The sequence below is a fragment of the Myotis myotis genome, unplaced genomic scaffold, assembly GCF_014108235.1.
Source record: "Myotis myotis isolate mMyoMyo1 unplaced genomic scaffold, mMyoMyo1.p scaffold_m19_p_15, whole genome shotgun sequence".
Lineage (NCBI taxonomy): Eukaryota > Metazoa > Chordata > Mammalia > Chiroptera > Vespertilionidae > Myotis > Myotis myotis.
Window position 1 is genome coordinate 43,957,151 of NW_023416319.1, and position 15,876 is coordinate 43,973,026.

Here is a 15,876-nt window from a genome sequence, read left to right on the forward strand (position 1 = left end):
TTTTCCACCCATTAACCCCTTCTAGCCCTCCTCACCCCACCCTGCCCTCAGGCCCTCATCACCCCATTTTCTGTGGCCATAGGCCTTGCATATATGCATACAAGGTTCTTGGTTGATTACTTCCCACCCACCCACCCTCCCCTGCCTTCCTTCCATGCTTCTGTTCCATGCTTCCATGTTTTCTCTGTGTGTGTGTGTGTGTTTTTTTTTTTTTTTTTTTAAGAAAAATGTTTTTATTGATTTCAGGGAAAGAAAGGGAGAAGGGGAGAGGGCTAGAAACAGCAATGATGAGAATCATCCATTGGCTGCCTCCTGCACGCCCCCTACTGGGGACTGAGCCCAAAACCTGGGTATGTGTCCTGACTGGGAATCAAACTAGGGACCTCCTGGTTCATGGGTTGATGCTCAACCACTGAGCCACACTGGCCAGCCATATTTTTAAACTTTGTAATAATAGCCATCCTAACAGATGTGAAGTGGTATCTCAATGTGGTTTTGACTTGCATTTTCCTGAAGATTAGTGATATTGAACATCTTTTTATGTACCTGTTGACCATTTGGATTTTTTCTTTAGAAAATGCAATCCCATTTCTGGTTATATATCCAAAGGAAATGAAATCTAGATCTTGAAGGGCTATCTGAACTCCCATGTTCATTGAAGCATTATTCACAATAGCCGACATGAAAACAACCTAAGTGTCCGTTGAAGGATAAAGAAAATATGTTATATGTATATAGTGGCATATTATTTAGCCTTTTCTTAAAAAAGAAAATTCTGCCATTTGTGACAACATGGATGAACTGGAGGACCTTATGTTAAGTGAAATAAGCCAGACACATGAAGATAAATACTTCATGATCTCTCTTATATGTGGAATCTAAAACAGTCAAACTCATAGAAATAGACTAGAAGGGTGGTTACCAGCAGATGGGATGGAGGAGTGATGGGAGAAAGGGGGGCATACAGGCCAATCAGGTACAAACAATTATGACATGAATAAATCTGGAGACCTAATGGTACAGCATGGTGATTATAGTTAACTAGAGGCCCAGTGCACAAAATTCGTGAACTGGGGGGAGGGGGGGGGCGCAAGGCAGGTCCCTCAGCCCAGCCTGCACCCTCTCACAGTCCGGGACCCCTCAGGATGTTTGCCTGCCAGCTTAGGCCCGATCCCCCGCAGGGGTCCCCAGCAGGTGGACATCCTCTTGCAGTCCGGGACCCCCTCGCTCCTTACCACCTGCCTGCTTGCTGCTCTTTACTGCTTGACTTGCTGTATCTCCCCCTGGTGGGGAGAGACTGCGGGAAGACTCTAGGGCATGACCGGACCATCTCGCTCAGTCCCGATCAGCCAAGCTAACCTACTGGTCAGAGCATCTGCCCCCTGGTGGTCAGTGCACATCATAGCGAGCGGTTGAGTGGCCTTAACATATCATTAGCATATTATGCTTTGATTGGTTGAACGGTTGACTGGACGACCAGACACTTAGCATTTTAGGCTTTTATTATATAGGATAATAATGTATTGTATACTTGAAATTTTCTAAGAGTAGATTTTAAGTATTTTCACCACACACCCACAAAAAAATGGTAACTATGTGAGGTGATAGATATATTAGTTTGACTGTGGTAATCATTTCACAACATACATGTTTATAAAAACATCATGTTGTAGCCTGGCTGGTGTGGCTCAATGGTTGAGCATCAACCTACGAATCAGGAGGTCAGGGTTCGATTCCTGGTCAGGGCATATGCCTGGGTTGTGGGCTCAATCCCCAGTAGGGGGCATGCAGGAGGCAGCTGATCAGTGATTCTCTCATCATTGATGTTTCTATCTCTCTCTCCCTCTCCCTTCCTCTCTGAAATCAATAAAAATATATTAAAAATAAATAAATAAATAAATATTTAAAAAAATCATGTTGTAGCCCTAGCTGTTTTGGCTCAGTGGTTGACCATCAGCCTAAGGCAGTGATGGCGAACCTTTTGAGCTCGGCGTGTCAGCATTTTGAAAAACCCTAACTTAACTCTGGTGCCGTGTCACATATAAAATTTTTTTGATATTTGCAACCATAGTAAGACAAAGATTTATATTTTTGATATTTACTTTATATATTTAAATGCCATTTAACAAAGAAAAATCAACCAAAAAAATGAGTTCGCATGTCACCTCTGACATGCGTGTCATAGGTTCGCCATCACTGGCCTGAGGACTGAAGGGTCCCAGGTTCAATTCCAGTTAAGGTCACATACCTAGGTTGCAGGCTTGATTCCCCAGCCCCAGTAGGGGTGCATGTGGGAAGCGACCAATCAATGTCTCTCTCTGTCAGTCTCTCCCCTTCCCTTCCACTCTGTCTAAAAAATCAATGGAAAAATATCCTTGGGTGAGGATTAAAAAAAACACCACAAAAAACCCCCCACCACATCATGTTCTGCACCACACACACACACACACACACACACACGTTTTATTTGTTAATTATACCTCAATAAAGCCGGGGGGCGGGGAAGAAAAGAGAAGAATCACTTTGTTTTCAAAGAGGCGGGGGAAGTGGTTTTGGTTTTGGGTGTGGGTGAACGGTGGGGTGTTGTACAGGCAGCATTCGTCGAAGGGAAGGAAGAAATGATTGAGCCACTGTGAGGTTCCGATGTGGGGACAGTGTGGGGAAGGGGCTGGTCAGGGGGCCTACATAGAGAGGAGGCACCTTTGTGGTGAGCTGGGGGAATCCAGCCTACCAGCTGTAAGTTCACTGGGCTTCAGGCGCACTGGAGTGTCCTGAGCAGGTGGAAGTAAATCCTTAGACACATAACCAATATAGAGCAGCGCAAGAAGTAATCAGGACGAGGGCACAGAAATATGGCGAGAAACAGCCTCCCACCTAAATACAGAACACAGGTCTTATATCCAGCTCTACCCCGGACTACCACGTCCACAAACTGTACTCACACTGACAGTTGCTACTATGTCTCAATTTCCCTGTCTGTGCAATAAAAGAGGTTTGTACTTCTCCTTTCCTCCCTACCTCAGAGAATTACTGAGACTGAAAAGATTCTAACGTTTCCCATGTCAGGCGGCATTGTGTAAAATAATGGCCATGGCCAAAAACCCTTTCCCAGTTATTTCTGACTGAGAAATGCTAAAGTTTTGCATATCTCACAACGTTCCCTCTTATTAGCGTGTCCTTCAAACTAATCGCTTGACGAAGAGAAGTGTTGAGCTAGCCACACCACGAGCAAAAGCCCCACAGTCTTCACCCTCTGCAGGTTATCATCTTGTGGCAGTTTCCCTTTTCGCCCTTGTCGTTGAGTTGCATGAATATTTATTTCTGTCTGACTAATTTAATCACTGTCCCGGAACACGCTCCCACCTCCAGGCCTTACTCATTCTGGAATGTCTGCTGTCTTGCCTGCCTAACCAAATATTATTCTTCCTTCGAGGCCGGACTTAGTTCTGCTGTCCCATAAGCCCCTTCTTACCCTCAAGCCCATGGAACTTGACTGCTTGGGCTCGAACACGGCATTGTGACTTGGTTCCATGATGGTTCTTAGTCTAGTGCAGGCTGTGAAGTGTCCTTTCTCTCTCTGGCAACATTCTCTGGATGCTTATGATGGACTAAGTGCTTTGTATTCAATGAGATTAAAAAAACCATTATTATCCTCCTTTTAGAGGTGAGAAAACCCAAGCTTTGTAACCTGTCAAGTGACAAACTGACACCACATGGCTAAGTGCCCAGCTCTACATCTGAGGTTCCCATTCTGTGGAGAAAGAGCTGCCCAGATACTGAGGAACACCCAGCCGCCTCTGTAATAGACAGGAGAGACATGCACAATGGCCACACAATAGAAGGACAATCGTGGTAAGTGCGATGAAGGAGAAAGAATTTGTACAAACAGCTCAAGCCTGGGAACTTGTGGTGAGAAGACATAAATGACTAGAAGAAGTGGGTCTAGAAGGTAGATGTTTCAGCATTCTATTGTTATGCTTCTGCTGCTTAAATGACCTCTCCCTACCCACTTATTATTTTACAATTGTACAGGTCAGAAGTTCTGCAAGGCGTGGCCGGTTTCTCTTAGCATCACAAACGAGGCTGAAATCAAGGTGGTGAATGGACTGAGTTCTGGGGGAAACCTGTTTCCGAGATCATTCTTCTTGTTGGCAGAAGTCAGTTCCCTGCTGCTATGGGAATGAGGTCCATTTTTCCTGCTGTCCGTGATCAGGGACCACTCTCAGCTCCTAGAGGTGCCTTCATTCCTTGACGGGCGGCCTCCTGCATCTTCACTCCTGCAACAGCTTGTCAAACCCTTCTTGTGCTTCTAACTTGTAACTTCCTCTTCTGTGACCAGCTGGAGAAAACTCTCTGCTTTAAATGGGCTAATGTGGTTAGGTCAGGCCTGGCTGGATACTCTTCCCATCTTAAATTCGATAATGTCATCTAATTACAGAAGCAAAATCCATCACATTCACACTCCAGGGGATTATACCAGGGGTGAGAAATCTAGAGGGATGTCTCAGACTTTCACCTACCACAGCAGATAAGACTTAGACAAGCAGAGAGAGCTTTCCAGTGAGAAAGAGTATAGGCAAAGCTCCAAAGTGGAACTCCAACAGGGATTACTGGAGATTGTAAGCACGTCTGTCGGTGACTGCTCCGATGATAATAATAATAGCTCCCTTTACACAGATCCTATGAGAGTCATATGTCACTTTTACAAAGAAAGCAGTTCAGGCAGGGAGAAGGAAGCCACTGGTCAGAGGCCCAGCCCAATCAGGTTGTAAAGTTGGGATTATGGCTTGAGCTCTGGGTGACTCTAGCTCGTCTCCTCTGCATGGTTTAACCCACCTGCCTGTGGGTCTGGGTGGGAAGCAGAAGGTAAGGTTGGTCAGAGGTCAGACTGTGACGGGTATTGACGTGACCATGTGTAACGGGTGCCACAGAAGATTTCAGATGGTGCATGTAGGAACGGAGGGGGGAGGGGTAGGGTGGGGAAGCGGGGAAAGAAGTGGATATGGATATGGATGGAGGGGAACACATGGTCTGGGTGGGCAATGGTGTCCTCACTTAACGTCATTGATAGATTCTTGGTAATTCTGACTTTATGCAGAAGGACCTATAATGAAACCAATTGCACCATAGGCTACTTGATATAAAGTAGTGTTAAGTTTCCATGGCATATTTGTGGTCACAAAAATGTTCCCAAATTTCTAAATAGAGACCCAAACACCTCTAATATTAAACATTGAAATAAATGTGAGTCCTGCATACATTTAAGAAAGATTAATAAAAACAAGTAAGATAATGATTTTCCCACCCATTCATTCCAGTTTAGGTTGCAGGGGGCTGGAACCTATTCCGGCAGCTCAGGTGCAAAGCAGGTACCCACCCTGGACAGGACAAGATCCCACTGCAGGGCGCACTCGCGCATACAGCATGCTCACTCAGACCGGGACAACTAGGACCCGGCCAGTCACCTCACTTGCACATTTTTGGGATGTGGGAGGAAAGTGGAGTACCTGGAAAAACACACACAGACTCAGGGAGAACATGCCAACTCCACACAGACAGTGGCCCTAACTGGAAATTGTCCCCCCCCCCCCCGCCCCCATCAATGTTGTAACAAAACAACATTAAATGAAATGATGTAATTCAAGGAGGTTAATATGGCCAGGCAGGAGGAGCCTGGATTAGAAGACTGGATATGTTTGCAGTTAAAAATACTATCACATAAGTATATGATCAGCAAAGTGGAGGCAGAGTGAGGATTACAGGGAAAAAAATCACATATAGTTCCATCATTCAAGTGTTACTCCATTGGTCCCCCTTACCCTTGTGTTCTAAGATTGCCTGAAACCATGAATAGTACTGAATCCTCGACTATGTTTTTCTTATACACACCAATGATAAAGTTTAATTTATAAATTACACAAGATATTAACACTAAGTAATAATAAAATAGAACAATTATAACAATATGCAGGGTGGGGCGAAAGTAGTTTTACAGTTGTTCGTATGAAAAATAATACAATTCTTGTAAGGATACAAGAATAAACTCTGTATTTCACATATAACTATAAAGCTACTTTTGCCCCATCCTGTACTGTAATAAAGTTATGTGGCCTCTCTCTCTCTCTCTCTCTCTCTCTCTCTCTCTCTCTCTCTCTCACACACACACACACACACACACACACAATATCTTACTGTATTTTACTCACCCTTCTTCTTCTTCTTTTTATTGTTTAAAGTATTGCATCTCACCCTCCTTCTTGTAATGATGTGAAATAATGAAATGTACACACGATGAGATGAAGGGAGGGGAATGAGAGGTTATTAAGTAAAATAAGGAGTAGTTGAACTCAAACACTGTGATACTGTGGCAATCCATCTGACAACCTCCACAGCTACTAAATGACAAAGGCGTTGGTAAGGATACAGCTTGGATACGGTAGACAAAGGGATGACTCACATCTGGGTGGGACAGAACGAAACATTGAAAGAATTTTTCACACTGTTCAGAATGGCACACAATTTAAAACTTACAAATTGTTTGTTTTTGGAATTAAAAAAAAAATATTTTGGACCTGCAGTTGACCTTGGGTAACTGAAACTGCGGAAAGCAAAACGGTGGAGACGTGGGTGAGACTGTTGTATTGAGTAGTTGGCAATCTTTTTTGTTTGTTTGTTTTGCTAATCCTCATCCAAGGATATTTTTCCATTGATTTTTAGAGGCAGAGGAAGGGAGAGGGAGAGGTAGAGAGAAACACCAATGTGAGAGAGACACATCGATTGGTTGCCTCCTGCATGCACCCTGACCAGGGCCTGGGAACCTGCAACCAAGACACGTGCCCTTGACTGGAACCAAACCGGGGATCTTTCAGTCCGAGGGCCACCACTCTAACCACTGAGCAACTGGCTAGGGCCAGCAGTTGGTAATCTTAAACAAAGGGTTTATACAGTGCCTAGAATTTAGAAAGTACCAAATAAATGTTATTTTAAAATAGAGTTATAGAAATACGTTGCCTACAAGGACATGAAAGCCGTAACAAAAGAGTGAAAATAAAGGAAAGGAGGGTTGGGTTTGGGTGAAAAAGGTAAAGCGATTAAGCAGTACAAATTGATAGTTATAGAATAGCCACAGAGATGTGGGTTATAGCATAGGGAATATAGTCAATAACACCCTTATGAATATGTGTGGGGCCAGGTGGGCACTTGGGCAGTCGGGGGGGGGGGGGGGGGCGGGGCGGGTGAGGGAGGGGGACCATTCTGTAGGATATGTGATTTTCTGGCTGCTTTACTCTACATCTGAAACTGATACAGAGTGATGTTGAATGTGAATTGTAATTGAAAAATTAAAAAATGAATAAAAAGTGAAGGTATTATGAAAAGGAAAAGTACAGGATTTGACAAATGCACAGCAGAAAAGGGATATATATTACCAGGTAAAAATAACTTCAGAAAATACACAGAACAGCTCACACATAGTTTAGCCTTTTGTGAAATGTGGGCCCTTGAGAAATATTTTCATTTGAATTGAGCATCTTCTGCTTGGAGGTATTAGTGAAAGTGTTTCACTTTGGAATGAGGAAGCAAGGGCGGGAGAGAATTTTGGGCGAGGAAGACATTTAGAAGATGTCTTATACACTGTGTGCTGTGAGAGCAACCTGTAATTTGATTTTATCTATCAAAATGTAAAATGAACATACTTTAGCATTGTCACTTCACTTCTAGGTCCCTGTCCTAGATCAATACGACATGTGTATAACATAGAGGCAAGTACAATGGTGGCCACGCAGAATTGTTTTTTTAAAAATATTTTTATTGATGTCAGGGAGGAAGGAAGAGGTAGAGAGAGATAGAAACATCCATGAGGAGAGAGAATCACGGATAGGCTGCCTCCTGCACACCCCACACTGAGGATGGAGCCCACAACCTGGGCATGTGCCCTGACTGGGAATCGAACCCTGACCTCCTGGTTCAGAGGTCAACGCTCAGCCCCTGAGCCACCCGGCTGGGCCAGAATTGTTTTTTAATAGTGAAAAACAGAATCCAACCTAAATGCCAACTACTGGGAAATTGTTTGATTTCATGCAATGAAATACCATGCAAGCCCTTAAAAAAAGAATGAGGTAGAAAGATAACCAGGGGATTTTAATTAAGAGGAAAAAAGATCGAGTTCCAGGAAAATGTTTAATCCCATTTATTTTGAAAATATATATGTACACACACACACACACACACACACACACACACACACACTCACACAAATAGACAAAGGTCTACAAAGCGACCCACCAAACTGTTAATAGTATCTTTGAGGAGGAGAGTGGGTGGAGTGTCTGTGAATGAATGGGACGCTCATGTTCCAGTCTGTGCACTTCTGTTGTTTGCATGTTTTTCTAAAAACGTTTCCACGTCCTGCTAAGAGGGAGCGGAGTATTTTGAGGGCCTCTTGTGAAGGGAAGGTTGGGAAGGGGACGAGCGGACAGACCGGTGGCTCCCGGGTCTCAGCCCACTGCAGCCAGCGGGAGGTGAGGCCCCGCCCCCTGAGGTGACTCCGCAGAGGGGCGGAGTTCCGCGGAACCCGGCCGGAGGCGGCCCGGGGGCGGGGCCACCGATCCCGCCGCACGCCCGCTCCCACCATGCCCTTATAAGGCGCGCCCGGCGTTAGGGTTTGGGAATCCAGTCGCCATCCCCGCGGCGCAGCCCGATCCCAGGCCCCTCCCTTGGGAATGGGGGCGGGGCTGGGAGGGATCTCGTTGGCGCGGGGCCGGGGGCGGAGCATCTCGAAGTCGGACCAATAGGAGTGGCAGCCCGGGTCTGAGCGGCGCTGCCATTGGGCGCGACGACGCGAGGCGGGGCGGGGCGCCCGTGAGGCTGGTAACGCCGAGGGAAGCCCGGACTCTAGTCGCGGCTCAGAGTCCGTCTGTTCGCGGGTCTCCGGCCCCGCTGTTCCCAGTTAGTTCTCTGTAGCCCGCGGTTCGCCGCCCCGCTCACCGCCGCGATGCCGGTGTTTCACACGCGCACGATTGAGAGCATCCTGGAGCCAGTGGCGCAGCAGATCTCGCACCTGGTGATCATGCACGAGGAAGGCGAGGTGGACGGCAAAGCCATCCCTGACCTCACCGCGCCCGTGGCCGCCGTGCAGGCGGCCGTCAGCAACCTCGTCCGGGTGAGCGCGCTGGGCCTGGGGTGGGGAGCGGAACCGGGCGGGAGACGTTCCCGGTCCGCCTGGAGGCTCCCCTTTGCCCACTCGCAGCCTGTGGCTTTGCACCTGGGCTCTGGAGCCAGACGGCCACGGGTTCGAATCCAGACTCCCGCGCGCTGTGACCTTGAGCATGCCTCTGAGCCTCTCTGGGCCTCAGTTTCCTCATCTGTAAAATGGGGTCAATCATGATAATGCCTGCCTTGGGGGTTCGTTGTGAAGATTCAGCGAGGCGGCATTATAAAGTGCTCAGCACAGCGTAGGAGCCATACTTAATGCTTAATAAATGGCAGTTATTTGGCTGAGGGATGGCCCCTTTCACGCTGAAGCAGGCTGTCGCCCCTCACGCCGTCCTCTCGGCTCCGTCTTAGGCCTCCCTTGTCTGGCCTAGGGGCTGAGGGGCTCCCCTAACTAATTCCTTCCCTTTCCTTCCTGGGATTCCAGCGCCACGCCGTTCTCCTTTTTAATGCTTCTGCCCCTGACCCGGGGTCCTGCCTCACCCACCACCCTTCCTTCCCCCGTGCTCCCTGCCGCCGGCCCTTTTGTCCACTTGTCTTCCTGGCTGCTCATCCGTCGGTCTCCTCCTCCCTTCCCGGGCATTCTCCTTCTGCTCACACCCCTGGCACTCTCAGACCCCGTGTAATTTCTTTACGTAGTAATTCATGGCCACGAACTAATCCCTTTCGCGGAACCCTGCTGCTGCCTTTCATACCCTCCCCTGGCGATTTCCACGTAGCTTTACCTGCTGTCAAACGGCTTCCTCCCATTGGGGCCTCTCCCGACTCCGGGCCCTCCTCTCGGCCCCTCCCCCTGGCGGGAAGCAAGATGGAGCTGCTGGGAGAGGCCTGTGGAGTCTGGGACCTGCGGGGCCCCTGCCAGAGAGCAGGACCGGGGTCCCCCCTCCCCAGTCCAGGCTCTCCCGGTGGCTGCGTGGCGCTGCAGGGTCTGTAGAGCACAGCTGTGATTCACCGCAGGTGATTCCTGCAGAGGCAGAGCCACCTCCGAAGCAGGAAAAGCGGTGCTGAGACCAGTCCCCTCCTCACACACACCCCTTGGGCCCAGCACCCTTTTCCTTCCCACCCTGGCTGGTGAGTCAGCCTGCTGCCGCCTGTGAACGACAACTTGACAGGCTTTGGGAAAAGTTCAGTCTAGGGGTTGAGCTCTGTAAATAGTGTGTCAGCGTGGCTGGGAGGCAACTGCGGGCCTGGGTGGGGCTTGGTTACTTATCTGATTAGAGCACTTGACTGCACTAGAGGCACTTCAGCAGCTGAAAGTCTTCACCAGTTTTCAGGGGCCCCTCATCTGTCCACGGCAGTTGAGGACACTGGGAAGTAGGAAGACCTGGAGGAGACACTGTTGACCAACTTTCTGATCTGCCTTCTGTAGAGATGTAGCAGGATTCTCTGCAGTAAGCATGTGTTCATTCAGAATGTCTAGTTCTACATTGTTCTTTTTTTTATATATATATATAGAACCAATTTTAATCTTAAGACTCCAGAGTACATTCCTATGTGGTGTTGTCTAACATGGCTACATTCCAGGCCTCCATTTTTCAACAAATAGGAGACAATGTAAAGAGACAAGGTAATAGTGTCCCTCCAAGGAGTACTTCAGGAAATGAAAGCTTAAAACCATATGTTGCACTTGGAACGGAGCTATTGTAGTCTAGGGGTTGATATCTGGTTAGGCTATTTAGAGAAAAGTTATTTATGAGGTTCAGTGCATGAATTAATAAGAATTGAGTGTCTGCTGTATAGGGAGCATTGTAATAAGTCAGTGGTTCTCAGGTTGGGCTGTGCATCAGAATCCCCTGTGGGGCTTTTTAGAAATAAAGATGTCTGTCCATCTTCCACCCATTCTCACTGAGGAGCTTTCCCAGGGGGTTGGGACCCATTCTCACTGAGGAGCTTTCCCAGGGGGTTGGGTGAAGACCTTTGTATTTTAAAGAAGCTCCATAGGTGGGTTGAGATTCACTTTTAGTTAGGAAACACTGTAATAAATACCGTGCGACAAATATGAAGGAATAAGACCCACCAGTTATAAGCTGAAAAAAAGTTACATGTATGTAGTTACATACTTCCAAATACATACAAAATAAAGGACCTGAGATTGGTGGTGGATATGAATTAGGAAGTGGGGAGAATTGTGGTGACAAATAGTCAATCATGAACAAAAGATACTTGTGAGTAAGTTACTTCCAGGTTACACCAAGTAGATTGTCTGGATTAGCTTCGGAGGCAAGTTGGAGAGAAATTGGAGAGGGTCAGTGCATGACATACGGGCAGTGTAACAGAAGACCTTATCCAGTAAGATGAACAAAGAGTGGGAGAGAGGAGGAGAATAGAGTGAAGGAGATATAGGTTGTGTTCTAGGAAACCAGAGGACCTACCCGTTGCTTGTTATTACCAGTGTCACCTGTGGCCCTTAAGTCTGTGCTGCTGCGTATTGTGATGAGTCGTGTTCATGTGTCAACATCCCAACTTGATTGTTTCTGGAGAACAGGCCTCGTTTGATATTTCTTTATGTGCTCCTCAGTTCTTCCCCACACACAATGGCTTCATAAATATTGTTGAAGGAAAGAAGGAACTGTGGGGAAGGGAGATAAATTAGGAGATTTTAAAAATTGGTTGATCATAAAGAAAATGAGGGCCTGGATTTTTTAGTATGATGGGGAAAATGGAGAAGGAATTAGAAGTGATATCTATTAGAAACATAGAATAAGAGGAATTAATAGACCTTGATAATAGAACTCAGGAAAAAATGTGGTATCACTATAAAATAATGAAACAGATTTTTAAATAAATATTCTGGAATTTATATCATTCAGGTTTCTTTCAGTTACCTTGGGAGATTATGTCCTTATTTCACTGCTTCTGTTTGGGAATTCCTTACGGATTATATACATAAATATGTCAAATCAGTCTTGTTTTATTTTGGTCATGAAAGTTTTTTCCAAAGTGGGCATTCCTTAGCCCTGCTACTTCATGGACCATTCTTTTTTTTTTTTTTTTTTTTTAAATATATTTTATTGATTTTCTACAGAGAGGAAGGGAGAGAGATAGAGAGCCAGAAACATCGATGAGAGAGAAACATCGATCAGCTGCCTCCTGCACATCTCCCACTGGGGATGGGCTCGCAACCAAGGTATATGCCCTTGACCGGAATCGAACCCGCGACCCTTCAGACGCCCTATCCACTGAGCCAAACCGGTTTCGGCAATGGACTATTCTTGAGTCTAAATGACTTTTGGATATTTCAAAAATTAATATTTATCAGGTGAAAATGAAATTCTCAATTGTTAAGCAATCATCATCCACTTATTAAATAGGTTATTTATTGAGACCCTTTTTAATGTCAAAGCAATAAGTTGATACTGGGCAGAATAAGTATAATACTTGCCTGGAAGCCCAAGGTGGCCCTACGGAAGTGAAGGACCAAGGAAGTTCAAAGAAATGTGACATTACTTTTCAGGAGAGCATGCGGAAGGCTTCATGGAAGATGTAACATTTGAACTGGTCTTAAAGTTAGGTGGGATTTGAACGTTTAAAGATGTGATAGCAAAGGTGTTGCAAGTAGAAAGAACTACCCAAATTGAGACTCTGAGGACCAAATGTTGACTTAGGGCACCATTAAGGTAACTCTTTCTTTGGGCTAGACTCATTTGGATTTGTAATTTCATGTATATTTGTTAAACAAAAGTAGTCTGGTCACTTTACTAGTAAATGCATAACTATTGCAGCTGAGTCATTACTTTTACTCCATTCTTAGGGAGGGGATGGGATGGGAATATTTATTTACATGTTCCTTTTTCAACTCAGGATCCTGAACAAGATCATTGTTTAAAGACAATTATATGTAATCCACGTAACATATAATTTTCCCATTTAAAGTGTACAATCAGTACAATCTAATTTTAGGACAGTTTTGTCCTCTCAGAAAGAAACCTCATACGCATTAGCAGCCACCCCCATCCCCACCTCTGGACAACCACCAATCTACTTTCTGTCTCTCCATAGAGTGTGCCTAGTCTGGCCATTTCATATAAATAGAATCATAAAATGTATGTCCTTTTGTTTCTCACTTATTTCTCTTAACACATTTTCAAGGTTTATCCATGGTGTAGTAAGTATCAAAACTTCATTCCTTTTTGTTGCTGAATAATATTCCATTGTATGGAATAAGGCCATTCTAAACACTTGAGAGTGATTCTGATGTACTAATAAAACAATTTTTTTCTTAATACTTTCCCGTCCTAATTTTACAGATGCTGTAGGTCAGAGAAATTAAGCAACTTGCCCATAGTGACACAGCTAGTTAGTGATGAAGTTTAGGCTCAAGAAGAGAAACTCTGTTTCTCTTACTGTGAACCCTGTGCTTTGTTCACTCTACCATTCTACATCCACTTAGAAAAAAGTTGTGAACTATTAGTGGCATTTTTCTACCTAGAATCAGAAGCAAGAGGAATGCTGTTGGTGAAAGAGTTTCCATTTGTCTTAGCCCTGGCAAGAGTGTCTGTTTAAAGCCTGGTTTTGGCCTGGCCTTGTGAAGGACCTATATGAAAGGAATGATGTGAAGGTAGGGTTCTGTTTCAGCGACATTCAATTTCAGAGCATTTCTTTCTTTTTAATTAAGAAATAAGAGTAGGTATAGGTCAGCACAAAAGAATTTATGCCTGCAAAACAGATAAAGGCTTTTTATAGTGCATATTGCTGCTTAGCTTGAAGCCTACTAGAACTAAATAGCATTTAAAGAAGGTTTGTGGAGCCTTTGGGGAGTCATGAAGTTTCATTTGAAAAACTGTCTCAAGATCAAAAGAGATATAAGAATGGGACAGATGTGAACTTTGTTTCCATAATACTTAATATTTATTCATGTGATTGATAGAACAGAAGAGTTTTAGAGATTTTATGTTTCTATAACTATGTTTATAATTTAATGGAGCCCTGATTTAAATATTTAATATATCTACACAGTAGAAAGTTGGGCTTTTCTAAAGATGTTTTATTTTATTTTAAGTATGTTTTTACTGATTTCTTAGAGAGGAAGGAGAGGGATAGGAAGATAAAAATATTGATGAGAGAGAAACATTAATCGACTGCCTCCTGCACACCCACTACAGGGGATCAAGCCTGCAACCCAGGCATTGAATAATCGGTGACCTTGGTTCCTGGGTCCATGTTCAACCACTGAGCCACACTGGCCGGACCTAAAGCTATTTTATAAGTAGTACTGGTATAACACTAAGAGGACAAAATAAAAGAGCAAAAGTCCTAAGTATCAACCATAATAAGTTGGTTTCTTCTGTTACAGTCCAGGAGTAGGGGGAACATGAATGTAAATACTTTCATGGGTTGGGACTTATTTGGATTTTAATATTTCTTGTATATTTGTTTAACAAATAGTCATTTTATATGCTTTTAAAATTACTGGTCATTTATATTTGTATAAGATGCTTATGTTTCATATGTATCACAATTGAGAGGGTCATTATTTTAAAAGACTTCTGACAACTTTCTGGTCTTTTATTGCACGTTTAAGAAGGGGGTAGGGTGGGAATATCCTCATCCACAGTCTACAGGCCAGCATACTCTCTTGTGACATTCATCAAACCTGGTCAGCGTTTGTCTTCTCCACTAGATGGTAGGTTCCTCCGTTGCAGGGACCATATCTGTTTTATTCATCCCTCTATTTCCAGTGTCAGGCTGGTCATACGTGTGCAATATAACTCTTTTTTTCTTTTTTACTAAATGAATATATAGTATTTATTTTTTAGGTACAAAATGTTGTAATAGGAATTTTTGTGCAACAAATATTTCCTGTCCCCAGCTTTCAAACATCTGGTATAGCTGAATTTGAGCAGTCTCATCAAATTTATAATGGGCTTTGTCCGAAACAAGTAGAATATATACTAAGAGGGAGGAATGAATGGCCGACTGCCCATTGTTTGAGATAACAGAAGTGTCCAGGCTATTCTGGGTTGTGGTTCTCTGTTTCAGAGTCATTTCAGCTATGCAGGCCACTTACTAAATTCATAACATGAGAATATGTTCTTCCTGTCTGAAAGTGTCATTAGGATTTTGTCTTTTTAAATTGGGAGTCTCTTTTTACAGTTTAATCATTAGACCAAGCGTTGATATAGTTAATTGAACCCCTGCTGGTTACAGTGTGGTATCATACTATGAGCCATGAATTCCCCATTAAAAGGCCTTTATTTACTTGAACCCCATGGCAGGAAACAATGATATCATGAAGTTGATCTGCTGCTTTTTTGCTTTCTGGTTGATCTGGGCCCAGCCTTTCCTTTGAACCTTATGTCATGGTCATGACAGTGGGGTATATTTTTACATTGTAAGCCAGCATTAGATCTGTATCGAAATAAGTAGTAGTTCTTAATGAGCAAATGTCAGAGATTAGCAAGGTTTCTCTCTAAAACAATGGAAGGACTTGCTGAGGAAGGACTTGTTCTATTAGTTCATGTTGCTTTCAAGAAGGTCTGCCCTTAAATCGTCCCTATATATAGACAAAACTAGAAGAAAACATAAATGTAAGGTTTTTTTAAGCTGTCAGTGCTATGTAGTATAAATACTTCAGAGTGAGCTTTAAGGAGTAAAGTTCAAATCTGTAATAAGACTCTGAAACACCCAGAGAAGAATTTGATATATTGGTGAAAGCACCTCCTATTG

The 15,876-nt window shown here is 44.3% G+C and overlaps 1 protein-coding gene and 1 long non-coding RNA gene across 3 annotated transcripts in view; one reads left to right on the plus strand and one right to left on the minus strand.

Annotated features, from left to right (window-relative positions):
• Positions 1 to 8,172: 8,172 nt before the first annotated feature.
• On the minus strand, positions 8,173 to 10,289 carry LOC118670165. The gene is made up of 2 exons (XR_004972243.1): positions 9,936 to 10,289; positions 8,173 to 9,362 (listed from the first exon to the last, which is right to left on the minus strand). It is a non-coding gene; the product is annotated as an uncharacterized LOC118670165 (long non-coding RNA).
• The window catches only part of VCL (vinculin), a 115,175-nt gene continuing 108,134 nt past the window's right edge, over positions 8,836 to 15,876 (plus strand). Inside the window, exon 1 of one of the 2 annotated variants that reach the window (XM_036337169.1) lies at positions 8,836 to 9,160. In XM_036337169.1, coding sequence (XP_036193062.1) covers positions 8,993 to 9,160 — 168 coding nt within the window. In that variant the 5' untranslated portion in view covers positions 8,836 to 8,992. The remainder of the gene's footprint in view (positions 9,161 to 15,876) is intronic. The other variant, XM_036337168.1, reaches the window with a different exon arrangement.